At 36.3% G+C, this 26,508-nt stretch overlaps 1 protein-coding gene across 1 annotated transcript in view; it reads right to left on the bottom strand.

Annotated features, from left to right (window-relative positions):
• mtor (mechanistic target of rapamycin kinase) overlaps positions 1–26,508 on the bottom strand; it is a 224,863-nt gene that overhangs the window by 100,700 nt on the left and 97,655 nt on the right. Inside the window, exons 29-32 of the mRNA XM_084138801.1 lie at positions 18,577–18,652; positions 13,166–13,305; positions 3,634–3,734; positions 2,276–2,391 (exon numbers count right to left, since the gene is read on the bottom strand). Of these exons, the coding sequence (XP_083994927.1) occupies positions 2,276–2,391; positions 3,634–3,734; positions 13,166–13,305; positions 18,577–18,652 (433 nt within the window). The remainder of the gene's footprint in view (positions 1–2,275; positions 2,392–3,633; positions 3,735–13,165; positions 13,306–18,576; positions 18,653–26,508) is intronic.

Raw genomic sequence — 26,508 nt, 5'->3', positions numbered from 1 at the left:
TCTTAACATCCTTGATGTGTCATTACACGTGCACAGCCAATGTGAGCCAATGTGCACAGCCAACTATTGACAGCACTCCAAATTTACAAAAAAATGAGCTCAATGTTAAAATTGACCGGAGTTCTCCTTTAAGTAAAAAAAGTTGTGGCACCATAGGCCACTATGAAGTTCTATAAAACCTTTCTCTTTTGCTACAGCACCCAGGGGGCTTTGTGTGTTCTTATCCATGCCTGTCTAAGCTCTGCTCATTGTCTATTAACTGAAATCTCAATGCTGCAATTTACGCATAAAGGGAGTGAAGGAGAGACGGGAGGAGGGAAAGTATATTCCCGATTTCATATCTGAGCTGCTTGAGGAGTCATTCCAGCTGGACCGGGCACACAGGACTTTGAGATCAAGACCAGGAGATGATCAACCAGCAAGGGCAAATATAGTGAAGTGTCACTATTTTCAGGAGAGGGAGTAATTACTCAAGAAAACCACACAAGGAGGAAGATTGTCATATCGGATGGAGACAAAATACACCTTCAGCATGACTACACCCAAAGGTTATGACTTGAGACAATGAGTAGTCTTCAATGAGGTACGAGGTCTACTCAGACGCTGTGAGGGTGTACACTACGGCCTGTTCTACCCTGCTGAGCTGAGAATCACTGCGAAAGATGGAGTGAGGCGAAGCTTTAAAGATCCAAAGCAGGCTATGCACTTTGTGTGAGACACTACATTTTTTTTAATTCAAAATTTACAGGGAAAAGTCGAGATACAGCCTTATTAATTCACAGATATGTGCCATTTGAAGATTCAAAGGTGATTACCGATTTGTAGGGCTGTTATGTTATTGTCTAAGGGAAACTGTTCAACCAACCAGTGTTGCTGGCCAAAATATACGCACCTAACTGGGACAATGTAAATATTTTCAGTGACCGCTTTGCACTTTCCAGATGTTGAAAGTCGCCAACTTATTTTAGGAGATGATTTTAATTGTATACTCCACCCAGTACTGGACCGAAGTACACTTCCAGGGCACTTAGTAAATCAGCTTGATGTGTCAATGAGTTTCTGCAAACTTGTGGTATGTTTGACGCATGGAAATATAAAAAGCCAACACCACGGCAATATTCTTTTTTTTTTTTCATCAGTTCATCAGATCTATTCCAGGATTGACTTCATCTTTATAGACAAGAAAATGTTACCATTACTTAGATGAAACTTTACGCAGCCATTGAACAACTGAATCAACACTGAACTGACTTCAGACTACTGAACAATGACACTACTGTCTTATTTTTTTTTTAGAGCTGCTTTACAGCATAATACAGCACAATAAATTCAGTTTGCATCATTGATCATTACTTTCTGTGTTTATTAATGAAAATCTGCTTTGAAACAATCTGTATAGTATAAAGCACTATATAAATAAAGGTGACTTGACTAGAAACAATGTGTTAGAATTTTTAAGAAGATGCTGCCGCAGGTACACAAACATTTCATATTCGCCAACACAGTGTGTGCAGGCTTTGATCTTTTGTGCATGCTCACACGTTTTTTCTGCTATCTATCACCATAAACAACTTTTTGAAGTATTAAAATTATTGTGTTATCGAAAAAGACCTTGTGATATGCGTATTGAGATATGCACATTGGTGATATTTCGATCATTTCAATATATCATGCAGCTCTACTAACCAAAATGACCTGCTCTGACCAGAAGCACAGTGTAATCTGGATCTCATCCTGTGAATGGCTACTTTCCTTTCCAGCATTAAACTCGAGTCATGCTGGAACTGTGTTTCATTAAAATAACCTTTGTCACAATGTCCTCATGAGTAATAGAGCAGGTGGGATTACAGGATTGATGAACACAAAGAGTACATGAGTGTGTCTGTGATGTTCTCCATGTGTATGATCTCATCTCTCTCTCTCTCTCTCCCCCCCACACACACACACACACACACACACACACACACACACACACACACTCATTTCGGAAAAAGGAACATCAAATCACCACAGGGTCCAAACATTAGCCAAGTAATTTTATGTGCAGACTGATGGTAGCCTTTGACCAATATTACATAACAGAAACAATGCACCACGCCAACTTTTGTGCTCCTCGTTTTGACTGAACAACTTTTCCCCTCATCTCCCTCCTGGTTGTTTCTTCTATGTACAGTGAGTTGGACATTTTTAGATGATGAAAAATTAAGTTAGAGGTAAGTTAGAGTTTAAATCCAGCTCATTTAATAATTCTCATTAGTTGTTCATTATGTGGTACCTGTTGAGCCAATGAGAAGAGATCCTGATGTAGAGCAAGCACTGCCCTGTAAAAGGCTCCATCATGGGTGTCTCGTGGGATCATACAGGTATACTCTTCCATACTGTCCCAGTGGCCTGACAAACACACAAAGAAGCTAATTATATTATTATATAACTATTACATCTTCTACAAAATAATAAATTAATAATATAAACAAATATTTGTATGCAATATCTGAGACTCATATTCAAGATAAAGTTTCCCAGCAATGTGGAGATTTTAAAAGCAGAAGAATACTCAATATTATATCCAAATGATTTCAAGGAGAAAATGAGAATGATGAAACCACAGTAAATGCTAATTTATATTTATTCTAAACTGATACTGATTGACTGATGAATAATGACAGCATTTGAACTGAGTTGTGTGTTCTCAGGTCAAAAGTCAGAATAGAATCTTGTTGCTTCATTAAAACATATCTTCTTAGAAAGTACATGAAAATGAAAATCCACTTTTTTGTGGCTGTTGTTAATTTTAAGTATTTCATATGAACTCACCTCCTTGAAATATGAGTTGTGAAATGTAGCTTTTTTATTATTACAGGTAAGCAGAGACAAAGACACATACATTAGGTCTTGAAATTTAAATAAATATTTAGTGAATTACAATTATAAAACTTATTTACAATTTTCTTTTGGGGATTTTAAAACACAATGTTAATATTAAATGGAGTATAAAACATGAACATTACATGATTGTATGATATTTCTGTAATAACAAATATTCTAATTTGAATGGTCTTCAAAGCACTTACTTATATTAGGAAGTTGCCTTATTGCTTCATGTAACCAACTGTAGTTAACATCTAGCTTAATGTTGCTATGTGTATATAGTATTGTCAGATTTGCAATTGGCTGCTGTTGCCGTCTGACATCAAGAATGTGTTTTACGTTCGTGCACTAACCCCTTATCGCACCCCAAACAAACACTCTACACTACAAAAACTATGAAACTGCATGAATTATGTAAATAACCAATTTTGCTCAAAATGTATAACAGTAAACTTCACCCTAACGGTGAGCAGTATGCATCTCTGTCCTATAGAAGTGTAATTTTAATTATGCATCATTGTGTTAATGTAATTATAGTGCTGCCTTTTGAGAAATAAGTGGAAATTAAATAGGGGCTTGCTAGCAGTGTTTTATCAAAACTAGTGAAAATTGGATAAAACTGCCAGTTGAAGTTGAAGCCGCCAGATAAACTTGTATCAGACACACGAATTCACAAATTCCTGAACTTCAACCTAATTTTAGTACAATGCGAAACACGATGTTTTTTAATTAGAATTAGGTGAAATGTCTCATTCCCCCCCTCACCCAGTCCCCATGCTGCAGCTGCTGCCATGCGGGCCATCTTAGCTTGAGTCTCTTCACTGACCAGAGTCCACTCCTCACAGCACTGCTGATGCAGCTGACCCCTGTCAAAGAAATAAGAGAAAGAGAATGAGAAAGAAAGACAGAAGAGGAGGAAGCAGCCTCACATAACCAGAATTTTGACTATCGGAGTAAAGTCTGATCCACAATAAAGCTTACTCTTGTCAAGAACCTTGGAGATTGCAATGCATGCTCATTGCCAATACTCTTCTAGTTTGCACACTTAAGAGACACCAACTAGTCACAGACGCCACAACAGATTTTTTTTTTTACTGTGAAAATCAAGGTAAAAACAAGCATAAGCCCTTCCTCCATGATATTTGACAACATTGTCAAACTCAATCAACTCCCCATTGCTATCTGTGTGAATATGAGTGAGAAGGTTTCATGGACATAGCTTCGTTCAGAAAATATAAATAAAATAAAGTTGCATCAGAAACTCAATTCAAACTCAATTCAAAGATTAATTTGAATCATCACTCAAAAATGTCCCTTACAATACTTTAGCAAAACCTATTAGTAAATAATTCTGTTTATTAGTTGGTGCATTCATATACAGTGCCATGCGAGAGTATACAGACCCCTTTATTTTTTTCACATTTTGTTGTTGCAGCCTTATATGCTAAAAAAGCTTTACTTTTTTTATACCCCATAAAAGCAAAAAAGAAAAAGAAAAACACAAAAAACAAACAGATTTGTGATAAATGTACATTTATAAAATAAATAAAATAAATAAATAAAATAAACAATTACATTACAGTATTTACAAATACAGTATTCAGACCCTCAAGACTCTGTACTTACTTTGGCACCTTTGGTGATGATTACAGACTTAAATATTTTGGGGTATGATGGAACATATTTGCACATCTGTTACAACAAAGTTGTCCCTAAGTCACTTTTCATTGTCTTGGCTGTGTGCTTAGGGTCATTGCCCTGTTGGAAGGTAAGCTTTCGACCCAGTCTAAGGTCCTGGGCACTTTGAACCAGATTTTCATTAAATAAATCTGTATTTTGCTTTGTTAATTTGCTCATATTCATTCTTGCCTGACTAGTCCCCAAGTCCCTGCCCCTGAAAAACACAACCACACCATGATGCTACCACCACCTTGCTTCACAATACAGATGGTATTGTGCAGGTGCTGAGTGGTCTTAGGTATCCTCCAGACATGATGCTTGGAATTGAGGTTAATCAGACCGACCAACTATGTCTTTTAAAAGCTTGTTTCAAGTGTGGGTCTCTGCAGATCGGAGGAATGAGCTTGTCGAAAGGTAGTGGGTGTGCTGAAAGGCCTTTACAGTTGGTTGTAAAAGCTGCCTGTTAGGGTGTGGCGTAGGGTTAGGGGTTAGTTACTCTTCTAGCACTGTATACCTTTCAGCATGCCCATTACGACCTGCAACTATCCCTGTCTCGTTTTTTTGAAAACTCCAAGTTCCTCATGTCTACACTGAGGTGAGGCTTCCATCTAAACAATCTGCTATAAAGTCCAGATCGGTGAAGTGCTGCAGTGATCTGATCCTTGTCCTTCCGTAAGTTTTTCTCATCTCCACATATGATCTCTGAGATCAGGTTCTTGGTCACCTTCTCTTTATAAGGCCCTTCTCCCTTGCTCAGTTTGGCTGGGCGGCCAGTCCTAGGAAGAGTCCAGGTTGTTCTAAAACCTCTTCCAATAAAGAATCCATTTAAATCCATTTAAAGTGTAGAAACATCTCAAAGATGTTCCAGAGAAATGGGAATGCTCTTGAGCAGATTTTAAGTTTCAGAGAAATGGGTCTGAAATCTTATTCAAAGTATTTTTTTTAGTTTTTTTTTTGAAACACTTTACGGTAAGGGTACATGAATTATCATGAATTCATGTATAAATTCATGCATGAATTATGCATTCATTCATGCATTAATATCTCATGAATCATCAGGAACTAACACAAGTTCAACGTTTTTCATTCATGACTTCATAGATGAACAACACCTTAATTAAAACATTAACTAAGAGGAGTACATCATCATGAATTATGATTTATTACGCATGATCATGATGTTTTCTTTGTTCACAGTTATGCCACCATTAATATCACATTGTTCATCAGTGTTTCAAAGGACGTAGTCAACACTTTAGTTGAGGGGCCACACACATGATGAAGTCATTGATAGATAATGCTTAGTTAATGAGTAAGTGCAGTGCAGTTTGACGTTGTTTGGATGAGAAATGCAAAAGATATTGTTAAATATATCATTTTTAGAAGGTTGTGGTTTAAAAATAAACATTCTGACATTAGAGGGTTGTATCGGTCAAAGAAGCCCCAAGAAGGCTGTGGTTTAAAAATAAACATTCTGACATAAACACTCTGTCAGCTACACTGTTTACTTCTGAATATTATAGTTTGGTTCCAGAACGTGATAAATCCATTTTGATTAATTTGAGTAAAAATGTGTTTTCTTTACCAAGAAAGTGGCAAGATGAAAACGACTATTTTCTGTTTCAAACTTTCACATAGCATCTTTAGGTTATAATAACAAAAAAAATTCAAATCCAGATTTTGATTTTCAAAGATTTATTATAAAAACTGATTATTTTTCCCCAAAAATGCAATAAATTCATGACACTTTTTTTTTCAAAATGCAATTAATCCATTGAATCAATATAAAAGTTATTTTTTATCATATTGAAACTGTTGAAATCAGCGGTTGCCAAGAAATATCTCCTGAACTTTTTTGACGGCGATCAGCTCACAAAAACTGATTTTGCACGGGCACTTTGCACTGCTCCCTGAATCGACGCGCTTATTCATTTGTGGATGTAAACTGAATCTGTAAATCAGCTATGCTGTTTACTTCTGAATATTATATTTCATTCTGGTGCGCTAAACGTTATCGCTACTGTGTAATAGTAGCCTATGCTATTCACCAACTAAACATATCCTATTCAATGTGTTCACAGTCTCTTTCACGGGCATCATTTTTGCCTATTCACAAACTGTTTCCTCAAGCATAGCGTTTTCTCTGAGTTCACTGTGTGCTTTCTACCATGTACAAATAAAAATGTCACTGAACTTTTGCTGTGTAATTGTAACAATGAGCACTCAAACACACCAAACCAACAATTACTAAAAACACAGACAAAAACTGATTTTGCACTAGTCTATCTATAAATTACAGGAATGTCTTTCTGTCTGTATGTCTGTCTGTCTGTGTGTCTGTTATTCGCATATCTCTCGAACCGTTAGTCCGATGGATTTCAAACTTGACAGGTGTCTCGCTACGGGCACGAGTAAGTGCAGTGCCAAGTTTGGCGTTGTTTGGATGAGAAATGCAAAAGATATCGTTAAAAATACCAGTAAAAGAAGCCCCAAGAAGGTTGTGGTTTAAAAATAAACATTCTGATATAAACACTCTGTCAGCTATACTGTTTACTATTATATTTTATTCATAGCCATCATTTGTAGTAACCTACACTGTAAAAAATGATCGTAATTTTAATGGTAAAAGACTGTAAAAATGCTACAGTGAAAAACTGTTAATTGGTTAACAGAAAGTTTCCGTACAATTTACGGTAAATAACTGTGATAGATCTAACGGTACATTTAATGTAATTTTACTGTAACATACCGTTAAATTTACAGTTTTTGAAAGTGAAAAAACAACTCATTGTATAATTTACAGTGAAAAACCGTAAATTGACATTCCCACAATTCCCTGTGACACTTCACATTTGATGTATTTTTGTTTCTTCATAGTTTTCTTCGTTTTTTCTAATCAGTTATGTACATTAGGGGTTTATGTTACATTTAATGTTGTTAAATTAATGTTTATTGCATTTTTAAAATTTCATGTGTTACCATGATGGTGTTTAATGTTTGTGTGAATGACACTGTGCAGCTTCTATATATATTAGTATTAACTTTCTTGTGGAAGAACTGCTTGTGTTGAGCTTTGATTGATCATGTGACTCTCATCACTGCTGTGATTGGTGGTTATCAGTGTACAAAACAGATATTAATATTTCAATAGGACGGTAAATTAACATTATATCATATTACTGAAATCCAATGTTAAATATACAGTTTTTTTCCAGTAAAAACAACGGGAAGAAATTACCATTTTTTTACAGTATTTTTCCGTTTTTTAACAGAAATTTTCTGGCGCCCCTGCTGCCAGAAAATTGCCGTTTTTTTACGGTTTTTTTTTTTACAGTGTAGCCTGCTCCCTGAATTCAATGCGTTCACAGTCTCTTTCACGGGCACCAAACCAACAATTACTAAAAACACACACAAAAACTGATTTTGCATGGGCATTTTGCACTAGTATAACAAAATGTGAAAAAAGAGGTCTGAATTTCTTCTCACTGCCTTGTATATTAAACATTCTGTATACAATATGAAAATGATTAAATACAAATAAACAAGAATCATTATTGTGTTTATTAAATAAAAAGGGTGTTGAAAAAAGAGCAGGATTTAACACTCCCATTTTTTAATGATTGTTCCTGGCAAAGCATAAGCACACCAACTTACAGTTCATAAAGACCAAAAGCAATGAACAGATGTGAAAGGTCAGTTACTCATCAGTGAGAACTTCTGTTTGTGTCCAAGCTGGGAACTTTTCACCAAAAAAATCCCTTGCCACAGCTCGGGCTGTGATAAACTGCAAAAAGCAATGACATCATACCACATTTAGGAATGGTGCACCTTTAAAACAAATGGGCCCTTTGAGGCTAACAGTGCTGACACAGACACAAGCAAACCATGTGTGTCGTTGCTGGGGGTTGTGAAGAAAGGGTCTCCACGATTAGCCCTGCGAGACACTGCTCATATGGGTTTCATGAGATGTGGTGGGGGATCTGAAACAAATGTGTTTTCCCTGCCACCTGGAAAAAACATTACTTATGGGGCCTTGCAAAATACAAGGTTCCAGGCTGCAGACAGGCCTAAAACACAAAGACACACATTAACAGCGAGACAGGAAAAAGGGCTCCAGTACCTTTACACGGGAACAGTCTATTACTCACTGGAATGGAATGTCACATGGAAATTTGACCAAAAAAAAAAAAAAAACCTAAAAACAGCAGAAGTTGGATGGGTGTCACGTGAATTACACGTTTAGAGGAGAGTTGGATACTTATAGAGGTGTCCAATGTGGATACTTATGGGTAATTATGCTAGAGTAATGCATGCAGACACTTTAAACCTACATACAAGTGCTTCATTTACAGTATGGATCGTCCTATTAGCTAAAACAAAAAAACGAATGTTGTGAATGCTTAGGATGTTTAAAAAAATTAAGTCGGTGGGGTCTAGTATTGGTTTGGATTTCTGATACAACACATTCATTTTTATTTTGGGTCATCTGATTCTATTTCAGTTTTCTTACTTGATGTAGAACCTTTCACAATGACCAAAATGCATGGAAAAACCTTGTATAATGATTTGAAGGCTTTACCATGCAATACATAGCTTATCTACAAAAATATTGTAGAGTCCAGTGTATTTTTAAGAAGCACTGGAAGGAATTCTTGATAACAGAATCAGGTGTGAAATAAATAAACGTACTACTGAGCAACAAACCATAAATCTCAGGATGATAAATCTCTGAGGTCATCAGACTAACAATCAATCAGCTCAGTGAAGCTTACTGAATATATAAGAACTAGAGTTAATAATGTAAGTGTTTTTATATGCACACATCAGAAAGCTGTTTATAGAACGACGTAAAACGACATTCATGTTCGCATTACATGCATTATGTTAGAGGTGTACTAGTAAATCACTGTATGCATGCAATGTCATTTTAAAAATGTAATTTTAAATAGCCTAAAAAAAACGTTTGAATGCAATGTGAGCAGATCTAAATGTAATGCTGCAATCAAGACTGCTTTATACATTTTAGCATTTAACTTTAATCATGACAGTCATAATGTTTTTAGTTTAATTGTGTGGGGCATTTTCTTGCCCCCATATCTTGAATTTAGGGCCATTTATGTTCGTTTTGTTTGACACTTTTGCCCCAAGCCCCCATTCATTTCTGACTCTGTCAGAATGTAAAGTTAAAGGCTCACTAAAGAGACTTGAAACACGCAGCATTATTCCATATGTTGATGTAATTTCCACTGAAACAGGAAGACAGGTCGGGACATATCGAACAGCTCCTCTTCTTTAAAAAAAAAAAAGGTAATAGCGTTTTGTTCAAATCACAGCTCGGCCAGAGCCGTTGACTTCGGTAAAGCCACAGTTTCCTCCTAATCTCTAACCGTTTCTCCTAATCTCCTCCATATCACTATCAAATATAGCATTCTGTGCAGAATTCAAATGGGTCCGATACATTTTGTGGTCTGCGCCAACTCGCACGTACGATCCACTCTGTCATCTTTACTTACTTAAAAAGTCTGTCATCATTTACTTACCCAAATGTTATTTCAAACCTATTATTCAAACCAAACCAATTTCTAAACCTAACTTCAAAACACAAATAAAGATTATTTTAATGTGACCTGAGATATTGTTGTCCTGCCACTGGTCCTTGCACATCAATAAAGCATGTTTGATCACCCATATTTGATGTACTATTTATGTGCCTTGATGAATGTTTGTATGTGAATAAAAGCATAAATTCAATCTGTTTTTATGATATTTTTGAACGTCAAAGTTTTGGTAGAATTAAATCTCTCAGGTTTCAATAAAAATATATTCATTCTGCACTGAGCCGTGTACAGGAGTGGCTCATTAAATCATGTCTACTACTGAACCCTAAAAAAACTGTTTGTATGATGTTTTCTAAGCGGCAGATTGAAATGACTCGCTCAAATATATTTTTAAACCGAGAAGAACTACAGATTGTATACGAATTCAAATACCTTGGCATTGTATTAGATCCAACACTATCTTTTAAAAATCATATAAAAAGCTTATCAAAAACTGTTAAATTTAATCTTGCTAACTTTAGATATATTAGACCATCTCTGTCACATAAAGTAGCCAGAATGTTTCTTCACTCTATGATCCTTTCTCATATTGAATATGGTTTTACAAACTGGTCACTCACAAACGCCACAACGCTCAAAAAAATGGAGTCACTTTTCAAACAAGCTCTAAAAATTTTAGACCGGAAACCACTCTCATATCATCACTGCTTAATATTACAAAAATATAACCTACTAAGCTTTGCAAATTTCTTAAAGCTCAAATATGCCTGTGCTATATATAAGATCCTACATGGTCTTGCCCCACCCCCACTAAGTGATTACATTAAAGTGAAAACAACGGGCGGAGGCAGAAGTGTAACCAGGGCCTGCACGAGAGGTGATTGTGTGGTGCCTCACAGACGTACAGCATTTGGACAATATGTACTATCAATTAAGGGGACAGAGATCTGGAACAAATTACCGGTTGCTGTGAGAGAAAGCCCGACTTTCCCCAGTTTTAAGAACCAACTTAAACAATGGCTTAAAACAAATCAAGTATGTGCCCACTAATGATAATTGTTGTAATTTAGATAAATGGGTACGGTTCATTGTATTACTTTATAAGTGTATGTATGTATACCAAACTAGATCCAGCACTTTGCAGCATCTAATAGCACTTTAAGAAATTGATAATGCACTTAATGCACTTTGAGTAGCACTTTACTGTGTATGTGTATATGTGTGTGTCCGTCATGTATGAGTATGCCATATTAGATGCCCTGTCTGCTAATTGCGGCATTTCTTATATGTTGTTGTTAATTGTAGTGTCTTTTAAATTAAGTCGAATCATGTTTAAATTAAATGTTTAGCTGTGTTACTAGGTATTGTTGAGGACCTCACATGGGACTACAAATGTAAAATAGCCTGGGGGCTAACTTTGGCATATGTACATTGCTGAAAAGCTATGTTCATTCATATGCATTGTCCCTTTTAAATAAATAAATAAATAAATAAATAAAATTTGTGTTTTGAAGATGAACGAAAGTGTTATGAGTTTGGAATGACTTCCAAATGACAGAATGACAGAATTTTAATTTTGGGTGAAACACACCTTTATAAAACAAAAAGCTAACTTCTAACACAGTGTCTACACAGGACGTATAATCAGTGATGCTGTTTACACTGGATGCAGTGGTGTGGTGGGCAATGCAACGTGACAAATCTCCGACAGTAAACTAATGCTCTGTTCTATTTCTGACATACTCCAAGCACCTGCGCTACACTTCTGACACAAAGGACAAATTAATTTGCAACGGCCACTTTGTTGCATCCAGCATCAGCTGTTTGCGATGCAGTTTAAGACAGCATCCATAACTGAAATGGCCATTTATAAGAGAGTATTTTGGAATGTTCTACATAGGCAGAATGTTTCTCATGTGAAATGCAAGAGATTTGGCTCACCAATATTTCCAACAGAACTTGCTGTTAGTATGTTGCCAAGCCAAAAGAATGATTATTTTAAAGGCATACAAATACAGCACAAACAAGTATGGGACAAAATAATCATTTTTAATTATAGCTAACAATTGCTATTGATTTCCTATTATTCCGTTTCCACTATTGCCATCTATTCCACCTATTACCGGATTTACTGACTGCAACAAATCCAGGAAGTCAGCCCTCATGCCAGGGACTCTCCCACACAAACTGTTCCCAGTAAATGACTGTCAGTAAGATTTTTTTCTTTCAAAAGTCGGGAAAAATAATCAAATGTTTCCATGAGTGCATAATCACTGTGTTTCCATGAGGGCAAAAAGAGAAAATATATTTCACATTGGAAATTACTTTCCATAGTGTAATTTTGAATATATAAAGAACTAGAGTTAATACTGTAAGTGCTTTTATATGCACACATCAGAAAGCAAAGAAAGCTGTTTATAGTAAGACGTAAAATGACATTCATGTTTACAGTACATGCACTATGTTAGCGGTGTACTATTAAATCGCTGTATACATGCAATGCATTCAGTAACCAGCATTGTCCTCATCTTTCTGTTCTTTTATCCAATCATTTCCAATGTACTCTTGACAAACATGTAAGAACACCACTTATGCATTTACATGGCTTCATATGTCAGAATTGTAGCCAATTTTCCTTTGAACGTTTCACAGATTGTGGTTATGTTTTTCTTTTTCTTTTTTTTTTATCAATATAATATGTTTCTTGATGTTATAAAATTATGTTTGGCACAAATGTAAAAATCAGTTCACAAATGAATCAGTAACTAATAACATCTAGGTAACATTTGACAGCACTGCAAACTGCCTGCTTAGAAACACTGACCTGTCCATCCTATCTAGTCTCAAAAAATAAACATTTACCTTCAATAAGAATATGACTACATATAACTATCTGAAAAAAAGGGGGGTATTCAATAAATTTACCCTGCAACAAAATGTACAAATGACATGCATGAACTGACAAATGAAAATTCCAAAAAAGAACCAAAGTTGTAAAAAAGCAAGAATGAGCCTGATCACTTCCAGAAGTTATGACAAGTTATGTAATGTGTGCATACCATTCGCCTAGCGCTTCCAGACATCTCATGCGACCCAGAATGAGCTCCGGATCATCTTTGTTCATGTCAATTTTTTTATCATAGGCGACCAGAGCATCTTCCCACTCATGAAGTTTCTCGTACCAGGTGGCCTGAATCTCCTGTAGTGGAAGACAAAACATAAAAGTATGAATGATGAAAATAATTTAAATGAACCAAAATCTCATAGCACACATCATATCATTCCTAAAGGGAGCAGTCAGAAAAATCAGGGACTAAAATTTCTTTTAGATGGGAGGGGGATAAAAATTACAGTATTTCACAACTACTAAGACACTAAACCCAAGTTCAGGAAGTTAGATACCATTTGCAAATTTCATGCACTCTTCTTGCAAAACACATTCTCACTCACTAAAAAACATTTTGCACTGTGATGCACTTGTTACAAAACGATAAACACAAGTGGCAAAAGTTACACAACTACAACACAGTTGTCATCGTTTGCACACAATGGCTCAAAATTGTTCAGACTTGTTTCTAATGATGTGATCAAACCAACTGTACAAAATATAAGCCAGCTCAGAGTGTACAGGTGGCACAGGTGCACTTAATATTGATACGGACAATGGATGGAAACAATCTGAGAAGGAGAGCAGAAGAATATGTGCAAGATAAGATAAGGTAAGATAAGTATGAGAAAGAGCAAGGTGTGGAGAATGTTGTCAAGGCTGGATCTGGCACACCAGAGGGTCCTCAGGCTGGACCCAACATGAAGACGTGATGCTGATGCAGAATTAATCTCTCATTGACTTTAATTTAGCAGCTGTATAACTTTATTGAGTGTACTGTAACATGCTTTTCATTTAGAGTTTTCTTTGACCTTTTGGGCTTGACACTTGGCCCACTGTATTTTTACAGTATGCAAGTACTGAATATACAGACATTCAATAATATACAATATTCAATACAATACTATACTTGCAGTACATACAGTATACAATATATTTACCCTACTAAGCTGCGATAATTATACTTTTTTTTAAACGTAATTACAGAATTTGTTAACTGTGTACAATACACGTTTTTTTATTAATTGCATGCTGTGTTTTTTTATTATTATTTAGTGTCTAATGAATGATCTGTAGCGTTTTTTTTTAAATTGACTGAGGTGTGCATGATCTAAAATCACTGTTTGATTTTGAGCACAGGTGAAATGGTTTTGAGACGATTGTTTGATTTTGCCAGAAGAGTCAGGGGTTTTGTGAATGTAGTTTGAAGATTTGGTTTTGTGTTTTGGTTGTGAGAAAATGAGTAAAGGTTTCAGGAAATGTGTCTTAGCAATTGTGTAAAACTTTAAGCAATCCACATTAATTAAGCTCATCTTGGTACTGAACAATCAGGATTTTCAACTTCACACAATCACATCCATGGGAATGCAGACAGCAGAGTATAGATAGCTCCAATTGCTGTTCCAATATTTAAAGGGATGGTTCGGAGTAAAATCAACCTAGGGTCCTTTGCACCATGACCTTAAGCCAAACACTTGTAGTGTAACGACGCCCATTTCCAGGAATGCACTAATATTTTGTTGGTAGTACCAGTTTGCAAACAATTATTAGTTAACACTAAGTTGTCAACACTTTGGAAAAAATAATAATTTGTCGTTACACTACATCCTTATGCACTGCTTTCTGCCAGGACTTTTACATGCTTTTCCCAAATAACGGAAGTGACCTCGACATCCGGGTTAGCGGTAGCATGAGCCATCGGGCAAGTGTTATTTAAATAAACTCCTGATGTACTTACAAACTTTACAATGCCTCGTATTATAGTACAGAACCTTTTTTCGACTACTGTAGAAGTTTGGCACCATTCTGGGCATTATTAGTGGGGTAATTTACGAGATACATCCTTGGATCCATTAGCGCCTGCACTAAGCCATTCGGCTGATATCTCTAAATAAGCTCTAACTTTAATAATGTTCGACCAGGGGAAAAAAGGCTTCTGGGGGGGGTGTTTGGCTCTCGGTCATGGTGCAAAGGACCCTAGGTTGATTTTACTCCGAACCATCCCTTTAACCCTCTGGGGTCTGAGGTGTTTTTGGGGCCCTTGGGGTGTTCTGACATGCCCTGACATTTGTGCTTTTTTCAGTTGCTTATAAACATATTAATGGCAAAGGTGTAAATTCACTCTATATAGCACAAACAGGGCTACCATAATATGCAAGCATCATGTATGTAGATGTTTGTATTTTTAAGAGAATAATGTTTATGTGTGGTTATTGAAAAAAATAAAAATGAAAGTTGCTGAAATAAGACCACAAAACTCATACTAAATATGTGTCGATAAGACTTTTGACTAATGGATGTTGTCGCTTCGAGTTCTGGCTTCAAAATTATGTGAAAATAGTCTTGCTTTATCGTTCACATAAAAAAATACATTGATTTAAATCGGGTAAGACAGGTTTTGCTTGGAAAGCCAATATGCGAGGGGGTGTGAACGAGGAGTGGTTTACACCTGAGAATACAATGTCCCACCCATTATGCGTAATTGCTTACATAATGAGCCATTCATTCAGGTGTGACACTGACTGAGCCAAGAATGAATGCAAGGACAAAAGATATATTTAGAAGAAGACTTATATTGACCATTTAAGATTTTGCTTACATCTATCTTATAAATATGTTTTGCTATTTTATTAAAAAGGTTACAATTACAACAATAATTACAATTTCAACAATATTTCAAGTGTACTCTTTCTTTGTAAAAAAATTATTATAGGCCTACATTTTATCATATGTATTCATTAGTTTGAATATAGCCAACATTGGAACATCTAACATCTTTATATTTATATGTATCATTTATTTTATTTTATGATTCATATGCAGCATTTATTTTATGCTTTATATATATATAAATAAAATACTATTTTTGTAAAATACAAATTCTGTAATTACGTTTATATATATACATACATTTTATCATACGTATTTCAAAGTTAAGGATTCATTAGTTTGAATATCGCCTACATTGGAACAAACATCTTAGTTGATTATTTTTGACAAAACATATATATATATATATATATATATATATATATATATATATATATATATATATATATATATATATATATATATATATATATATATATATTTAACACGAGCAGAAATTGGCAACATTATAAGCTTATTTGATGTGGCAGTATTTTACAGTAAAAACTTTATAATCTGTCCGATTTTTGTAGTCGATTTTTACTCATCTTAGTAGGCACGCATCTGTGCATTCATTCATTCATTCATTCACACGCAGAAACGCGACTCATATTTAAACAGTCTTTTTGCGATTAGACACTTGCGATTAGAACAAAGCATATAACTGACCTATTCCTCAGCTGGATCTGTTGCTCCTCGAAATGAAACTTCCAGAACTTCTGAGGTAAGTTTTCCAGGATTATTATCCAGATAGTTTTATTTCTCACAGCGTCGTAAAGTACATGAGACTGAAAGTGAACTCGCGGTGTGTGTTATCCAGCTGATGTGGGCGTTTCACAGGTTTGCGTCCTCAGATTATTTGCGTTTGAACAGCGCGCGCTCTCCGTGGGCGGAGTCACATTAAAAATAATTAGCTGAGATGAGAACGACTGACATCTCTCTATTTACATACATATTACATAAACTGAGAATATTTGTTTTTTATAAAAAATACTTCATTAAAAAGAAGAGAATTCAAGCTTCATGCCTGTGTGCCTGTGTGACTGATTGACTGAGTATTTGCTGAGTTATGGTTCATTTTCGGACGCGTTTCAGAATGGACTACACTGACAGAGAGAAAGCAGAACTCGCTTCGTGTTTATTTTTCTTTATTTGGCAAAAAGCACAACACTTTGTTTTTTATTGTGAGTATACACAAAAATAATACACACTTAACAGGATCGATTGATGTACAACACAAGCATGTAATATCAAAATCAATAGAGTATTTTGAATCTCTTTCGCACTGATAAGGAAAAAAAACGAGCAGATCACGCCGGCGTGATTGCCGACCTCAGAGGGTTTTTAATGGAAGGGCAAAGCAACTGTTTATTTTAAAATTGGCAGCAAGTCCAATGTGAGCATCTGCCAGAGTAATGGATGGCTTAGCAATGTTAGAAATAACACTTCACCAGGGCATATTTTATAAAATGAAGGAAATTGAGTTTTTTAAAGCAGGCTTTTGATGAATGAAAGTGTAAAATTAAAATTTTTCATATAGCTTAAGACACTATCTGTATGTCATTTGGGGCTAATAAGATTTGAAAGGCTACAACAGAAAAAAAATATACAAAGCAAATCTACACTGATGAACCTGAATTCTTCTACAAGCAGTATTGCGGGAAATGGGGTGCTGAGGGTGTTGTTTTAGTTAAATTTGTTTTGAAATGCTTACATGTATATCTTGACAAATATACAAACCTGAAAAAAAAATCAAAGAGGTCTCAAACTACATGTTGGAGCAATTAGGAATCACAGTCAAGTGTTAACAAAGAAAGTCTGTGGCGTTACGCAATAGATGTGTAAACGTAGCAACATATCTTCCAAGACATGTTCTGTGTTTCTGAACAGCAGGAGACACTTTGAAGACAGGAGTACTCAGATTCTAGTCAGAATATGAGTCTGATACTGCTTCATTGGGCTGTGATTATGGGGCGTGTTTCAACCGAACCAGGAAAGAAAATGCCTCTGCACTCAAATGGATAGACCTACAACCAATCAAAGCAACGGAGTAAGTGACGTATGTTCTTCATTCATCTTTCCGATCGACAAATGCCTTGATCGCGGTTCTCTGTTCCTCTTTTAAAATTAATGCGCTATCGACATCTTCTATTACAGACGCGATGGCAGAATCTACACATCTCAATTCTTCAGCGGTAGTCGTCTTTGTTGTAAACGAATTCCAAGTGCTCTTTGGTGACATGGATGATTACGTTACTGTTGATCACCTGTCCATCATCGTATAAAGCCCGCCCTAACAATTTGATTGGTTCGAGCATAGTTGCTCCACAACGGATCAAGTCCAGACCGAACTTCCCGACCTCAAATGTTGTGGGCGGGGCTAAGTTCAGCTGGCATCCAGGCTAGTGCATCATATGATGTCTCAAAACTTCTCAACATTTAAAAAAATATATTACTAAAAAAAAATAAAGGTTACATAAACGTGAACAAAAGGCTTAGCTATTAAAAAATGACTTTCAGATGAAGAGAGACAAATAGCTACTATTTTCCCTTAATTCTCATGAAAATAATGAGGGAAACAGTCCAAAAAAAATTTTTGAGGTGAAAAATGGCCAAAACCTTTCTTGACAGGCTTTGTGAAATTCACCCAAGTGCTCATCTTATGTAATCAATGCATAAATAATAAACAGATGAATAAGGTTTTAAAGCTCTTACCAGTTCTCCAAAGTGTTTCATGGCATACTCCAGCACTCCTGATGCGGCCTCTGGCTGCTGGAGCTTATTATTGATGCTATTAAAAGAAAACAAATGCAATGTTTTAGTCCAGAAACGCTCTAAATACTACACATATGATAATGGATAAAAGTTTTAGGTTGGCTGTAAACAACACAGTCTCTATATTTCCTTCTCAGCTGAGTTCCAGACAATACTTTTTTGGAATAGTTATAATTTCCATCTGGGCAACAGTAGAGCTTTGTAAAATAAAAATAAAATCCAAACAGTCAAAATAGTTATCAATACGAGTTATCAATATAGTTATATAGCTCCGCTGTTTTGACGTGCTGCTCACTTTAAACTGTATAAACAGTAAAATAGTGCTACAGTTGTCAGTATGTATCACAGTCCAGGTGGAACACAGCAAGCGGCCACTATTTGAATATGCCTGGAATAGACCCATTCAGAGACCTTTTGGCATTAGCATAGTCTCAAATTTACAAGGAGGAAAGGTCATTCTACGAATTCAGAGCAAAATCTGCTGACACGAATCAATATAACTGCAATATAATTTATAACTGTAAAAAATGGTAGTATCTCCAAGCAGATGAGCAATTAGCCAGTAAATTTGCACAATAAATGTTCTGTGAAGCATTTAATTTTTATGTTTATGATGCTTCTGATGACCAATTCATAAACTTCCCATCTGGAAGTACTCTTATGTAACGCCACTCTGAAGTTTTCCATGACTGCCAAACTTGCTAATACATCTTGTTTTACAAGGGTAAGGGAATCCCAGTGAAAACAAATGATGCCATAAATCCAAACCAAACTCATACCAAAAACATTGATGTTACAACACGCCATTATGATATTAATGATCAACAAATCAACAATAATACATAAAAAAATAAATAAAAAAAAAGCAGAAATACAAAAAACATCCTGAATATCCACCTTTTACACATTTTACATTATGGGAGGCATTTCCGGTTTGAGGAATTTCCACTCAAAAAGACAAACAATTATTTTCAAATAATAAGGTTGCACTACAAATAATCCTTATCTGTCATTTTGACTGAAAGAGCTGTAAAATTTCTTCATGTTCTATTTTCAGACATCAGGAGAATAAAGTAATGCTTGGTATTTTAATGTGACATGGTATAATGAATATCTATGGCAAAGGCTCTTTTCAGTCGCTGCATTCATTTTTTCTTCTTTTTTTCCCCTTTGTATTCTGCTGTAACAGTATGAAATATATATATATATATATACAGTGAGAAAAATAAGTATTTGAACACCCTGCTATTTTGCAAGTTCTCCCACTTAGAAATCATGGAGGGGTCTGAAATTGTCATTGTAGGTGCATGTCCACTGTGAGAGACATAATCTAAAAAAAAAAATCCAGAAATCACAATGTATGATTTTTTAACTATTTATTTGTATGATACAGCTGCAAATAAGTATTTGAACACCTGAGAAAATCAATGTTAATATTTGGTACAGTAGCCTTTGTTTGCAATTACAGAGGTCAAACGTTTCCTGTAGTTTTTCACCAGGTTTGCACACACTGCAGGAGGGATTTTGGCCCACTCCTCCACACAGATCTTCTCTAGATCAGTCAGGTTTCTGGGCTGTCGCTGAGAAACACAAAGTTTGAGCTCCCTCCAAAGATTCTCTATTGGGTTTAGGTCTGGAGACTGGCAATGCCACGCCAGAACCTTGATATGCTTCTTACAGAGCCACTCCTTGGTTATCCTGGCTGTGTGCTTCGGGTCATTGTCATGTTGGAAGACCCAGCCTCGACCCATCTTCAATGCTCTAACTGAGGGAAGGAGGTTGTTCCCCAAAATCTCGCAATACATGGCCCCGGTCATCCTCTCCTTAATACAGTGCAGTCGCCCTGTCCCATGTGCATCCCAAAGCATGATGCTACCACCCCCATGCTTCACAGTAGGGATGGTGTTCTTGGGATGGTACTCATCATTCTTCTTCCTCCAAACACGTTTAGTGGAATTTATGACCAAAAAGTTCTATTTTGGTCTCATCTGACCACATGACTTTCTCCCATGACTCCTCTGGATCATCCAAACGGTCATTGGCAAACTTAAGACGGGCCTTGACATGTGCTGGTTTAAGCAGGGGAACCTTCCGTGCCATGCATGATTTCAAACCATGACGTCTTAGTGACAGGTGTCTTTATGCAGCTAACGACCTCAAACAGGTGCATCTAATTTAGGATAATAAATGGAGTGGAGGTGGACATTTTAAAGGCAGACTAACAGGTCTTTGAGGGTCAGAATTCTAGCTGACAGACAGGTGTTCAAATACTTATTTGCAGCTGTATCATACAAATAAATAGTTAAAAAATCATATATTGTGATTTCTGGATTTTTTTTTTTTTTTAGATTATGTCTCTCACAGTGGACATGCACCTACGATGACAATTTCAGACCCCTCCATGATTTCCAAGTGGGAGAACTTGCAAAATAGCAGGGTGTTCAAATACTTATTTTCCTCACTGTATATATATATATATATATATATATATATATATATATATATATATATATATATATATACAGTGCTATGCATAAGTTTAGAGACCCATGCTAAAGTTGACTAAAAAGAGGAATAAAAAAATCATCATTTGGAAATTGAACTTAATGCCTTAATTAAACAAATTAGGAAATATCCAACCTTTAAGGACACCAATTTTCTTTGTGAATGAATAATGTATCGTAAATAAATAAATGTTCTTCCTTAAAATACAGGGTGCATAAGTCTGGACACCCATATGTTAAATTTCCATAGAGGCAGGCAGATTTTTATTTTTAAAGGCCAGTTACTTCATGGATCCAGGATACTATGCATCCTGATAAAGTTCCCTTGGCCTTTGGAATTGGCCAAGAGATTGGCATGGAGTACTTTCTATAAGATCATCTCTCAATGCAAATCAAACCAGCTATTAGGCTAACTGAAATAAAACCATGCCAATCTCTAGGTATGGTGAAGGCTATGTGATGATGTGGGGCTATTTTAATTCCAAAGGCCAAGGGAACTTTATCAGGATGCATAGTATCCTGGATCCATGAAGTAACTGGCCTTTAAAAATATATAAATTTATATATATATATATATATATATATATATATATATATATATATATATATATATATATATGTAATATATATTTTATAATATATAAAATATATATTTATACATACATACACATACACACACGTAATAATGTGTCATTATTTATTTAACAGAAATAAAGCCAAGATGGAAAATCCATGGGTGACAAACTAAGTACACCCTATGATTCAATTGCTTGTAGAGACACTTTTAGCAGCAATAAGTTGAAAGAATATTTTTCTGTATGCCAGTATCAGTCTCTTGCATCGTTCTGGAGGAATTGTGGCCTGCTCTTCTTTACAACATTGCTTCAGTTCATTAGGGGGTTTCGCACCGGGTAGTTCTAGGAACTAGTCACCAGGGTGGTTCCCCGAAAACAAAATGTTCCCTAAGGCCATTTTCCTGGTTGCATTTGCACCGCCAGTAGGAACTCAGAAGTGACGTAAGCGGTGCTTAATGTTGTGACCTTTATTTTGACGGCGCTGAGAACGCCAGAGCCTGAGCAGACAGTGCTCGCATTCTCCGTGTTCATTAGTTTATGATCTGTTTAACAGTCCTGTCTAATACATTATTAGATAGAGCTGCAATACAAAGAAGATAAACAGTATATGAAAAAGTATTACGGCTGTTTCACACCGCATGCTTGAGTTTCACGCCAGCGTAACTACATCTTCACTGCAGCTGCAGACGCACAAGAGTATTCACACTGGAAGCGTTTGTACAGCGTCACAGCAGTGGCTCCAGCGAGCATTTCTTTACAAAGACAACAATAAAATTGTTTTTAGAAGTTGGTCTATTATAAACTTGATGGTCTTGAAAGTTTGTTCAGATGGGGAGGTGTACAACATTCACATGCAAATGGTAAACAACAAACACAACCAAGAAAACAGCTCAGATCTTGTCATTTCAGTCATACTTCGATGTTTACAAGACACCAAACTCAAAAATGCACACTCGGGTTTGATTTGGGTAGTGCTAGCCTATATACCTGTCTGTGACAGGTATATAGTCTAAAAGAAAGTTTATTTATAAAATGTTCTAGCTAGTTTACTTTCGTTTTTTTTTTTTTAATAATACACCATACTTTCACCCAAACTGAATAACTAAAAACAAATTTAAATGGGTAAATCTTCCATAAATATTTTTGAGTCTTCATTGTCTTTTCTTATTCATTGACATGCTTATTCTGTGCATTTTGGGCACTTTTTGTGTGAAATCATATTTATTTTGTCCATCAAAAGTGTGCTTTCACTTTAATTGAGTGTGAGCAGTGCAGCAAAAATAGACTCGGTGCCAAAACCCCCGCTTCACTGCTGCTCACGCGCTGCTCCTGCTCCCAGTGTGAATGCAATCATTGGTTAACATATACGGCGAAAAAAATACATGCTGCTCCCACTTGGGGTGTAAAATGGACTTTGACTGGGCCAGCACAACACCTCGATTCTTTTCCCAATTTCGACCAAGCTTTAGCTGTCGAACTGATGACCTTACATTTGTATCTAGAATAATTTGGTATACAGAGTAGTTCATGGTTGATTCAATGACTGAAAGGTGCCAAGGTGCTGTGGCTGCAAAACAAGCCAGAATTTATCAACCCTCAAAACCTGCCAGTTTACACAATTAGAAAGTAAGATCCAATTATTACAAAAACAAACTTTTTCTGATCAACAAGCTACACGATTGTCCTCCTTAAAAGAAGAATATGATTTACTTCCACAATCAAAGGCAGAGTTTATTTTACATAGAACTAGGCATTTGAACGATGCAATTTATAAAAAAAAGAAAGAAAAGTTTTTGTAGACTTTTCCAGTCTTGAGTGGATCAGTGTGCGGTTAGCCACCCTTTTTGTTCATTCTTCAACATAGAACTAGGCAAAATTTTTATTTTGAATCAGAGAGACCTAGCCAATTATTGGCCCTCAGGTTGAGAGAATGCGAGTCTACGGCATTTATCAGTGCAATAAAATCTTCAGATGATCAGGTCACCACAAATCCTGTGATAATTAATGACATATTTCAAGATTTTTACACAAATTCATACAAAGCCGAAACCGATTTTGATGAGTTAATCTGCAAAGAGTATCTAGGTAAATTAGTACTGCCTCGGATCCCACAGATGGATAAAGACTCTTTGGAGGCGCCATTAAATTTGGAGGAGCTCCATGAATCACTAAAAAGTCTTCAAAAGGGCAAGTCATCAGGCCTAGATGGCCTACCTCCTGAATTGTATTTATAAATATGGGATTTGGTAGGGACTCTCATGCTCTCATAACTTGATTCGTTTAATTTTGCAATTGAGCACAGGGCATTTCATAGAGATCAAAAAACATCTTTGAAATCATTGCTTCTTAAAAAGGGGAAAGATCCGCTAGATTGCTCCAACTACAGACCAGTATCACTCATCCCATGCGATTTAAAAGTTTATACTAAAACTCTTGCCTCTCCCATGGAGAAAGTAATTCATATCTTAATTAAGGAGGACCAAACCGGTTTTATTAAGGGGTGTCACGCATCCGATAATATGCGTAAACTTTTTCATGTTCTTGATTTTGCAGACGCTCATCCGAGCCCTTGTGCAGTTTTATCACTTGACACAGAAAAAGCCTTTGACAGGCTAGAGTGGAACTATATGTGGGCAGTTCTGCAATGTTTTGGTTTTGGTGAACATTACATTTCTATGATTAAGACACTTTACCACTCACCTGAGGCATTAGTCTTAACTGGTAATATTCATATAATATCCTCTTCAAGGCCAAGCTTTCTTTGCTTTTAAAGAAATCGCTTTTTAAGCCAGCAGCCATATCACCCTGTAGCCCCAAGACTGGTTGCCCACTGAAGCTAAGCAGGGCTGAGCCTGGTTAGTACCTGGATGGGAGACCTCCTGAGAAAACCAGGTTGCTGCTGGAAGAGGTGTTAGTGAGGCCAGTAGGGGGCGCTCACCCTGTGGTCTGTGTGGGTCCTAACGCCCCAATGTAGTGACGGGGACACTATACTGTCAAAGAGCACCATCCTTCGGATGAGACGTAAAACCGAGGTCCTGACTCTCTGTGGTCATTAAAAATCCCATAACACTTCTCGTAAAGAGTAGGGGTGTAATCCCGGTGTCCTGGCCACATTCCACCCATTGGCCCTTACCAATCACGGCCTCCTAATAACCCCTTACACTGAATTGGCTCTCTCTCCTCTCTCCACCTATAGCTGGTGTGTGGTGAGCGCACTGGCGCCGTTGTACTGTGGCTGCCATCGCATCATCCAAGTGGATGCTGCACACTGGTGGTGGTTGAGGAGAGATCCCCTGATATGATTGTAAAGCGCTTTGGGTGTACAGTAGTACATATGAAAGCGCTATATAAATGCCCGATTCTATTCTATTCTTCTATTCTTAAGGACTACAATAAACGGCTGGTAGGGACTACACGACATTCCTCCAGGTTAGTGACATCACCAACCCTAAAATGTACATAAACCCCAACCCCTGAACACGATTTATAGATTATCAAGACAGAATATGCTAATCAATGACTAAAAGATAACTACACATAAGCTACATAAATTCATCAACTAACCATTCAGAAACGTTCTGTTGCATTCTTCATGTTGTCACTTCTTCTTGAGTCTCTCCATCATTGTCTGAATCCAGTTTGAACATAAAAGGCTAAAAGTTTTTGAAATTTTCAGTGCATGCCTGTGTGAGTGCAAGCTGTTGAAAATTTACAATTTTAACATGCTATATAAAAATATCTGTGGGGCTAAAACTTCACATACACACTCTGGGGACATCAAATACTTATTTTACATCTTGTGAAAAGGACATTATACCACCCCTTTAATGCTTATGCATGTTAAAATGTATTGTATGAGCTTCTGTTACTTTCACTGTTCATTCTATTGCTCTATCATATTTTATCTATAATTCAATTGCACAGCACATATTTAGAGCTGCTCCAGCAGGGCTCAGTGCTAAGGATTGGGTCACTGGTTCAAATATTTTGACACCAGTGAAAAATAACAATTCTCTATTTTAATTTCAATACTACAGCAAAAACTACTAGTCTAATTAATGTAAAATTATAACATTATTAAAGTAAGCAGTCAGCAATAAAATGAGGATGGATGGATGGATGGATGGATGGATGGATGGATGGATGGATGGATGGATGGATGGATGGATGGATGGATGGATGGATGGATGGATGGATGGATGGATGGATGGATGGATGGATGGATGGATGGATGGATGGATGGATGGATGGATTTCCCATATTGCCATTTGTTGTATGATATGAAATCATTTGGCTATTGTAATGCCTATTGTAAAGTGTGATATGAAAACTGTAGTGCAGCTTTAGCTATAGCTAAGTACAATGAGCATTTTTTTGTAGGGTGTGGAGTGAAATTGGCAGCACAACCAGTTCTCTCTGAGAAACGTCTGGACATTAAAACAGAACATTCAAACCATTGCATGCTCTATTAGTTAGAGACAGAACACAATTATCTGCTCAGGGCAGTTTGCTGTAAAAGAAAGAAAGAAAGAAAGAAAGAAAGAAAGAAAGAAAGAAAGAAAGAAAGAAAGAAAGAAAGAAAGAAAGAAAGAAAGAAAGAAAGAAAGAAAGAGCTGCTTAAAATGAGAAAGAGGTTAGTCTAGAGCAGTGCTTAATTTGTAAATAAATATTAAGCACTGGTCAAGAGAAAACAGTAATGTCACACTTGCACAAAAATATCCTTGTGCAAGAAGTATAAGTAGAAAGCAGGAAGGTGTCTGGTTAAAGCTCCATTCAGGTCAAATGCCCACAAT

The sequence above is a fragment of the Abramis brama genome, assembly GCF_963993115.1.
Source record: "Abramis brama genome assembly, chromosome: 16".
Lineage (NCBI taxonomy): Eukaryota > Metazoa > Chordata > Actinopteri > Cypriniformes > Leuciscidae > Abramis > Abramis brama.
The sequence above is the reverse complement of the archived record's forward strand: the minus strand, read 5'-3'. Positions and strand labels throughout refer to the sequence as shown.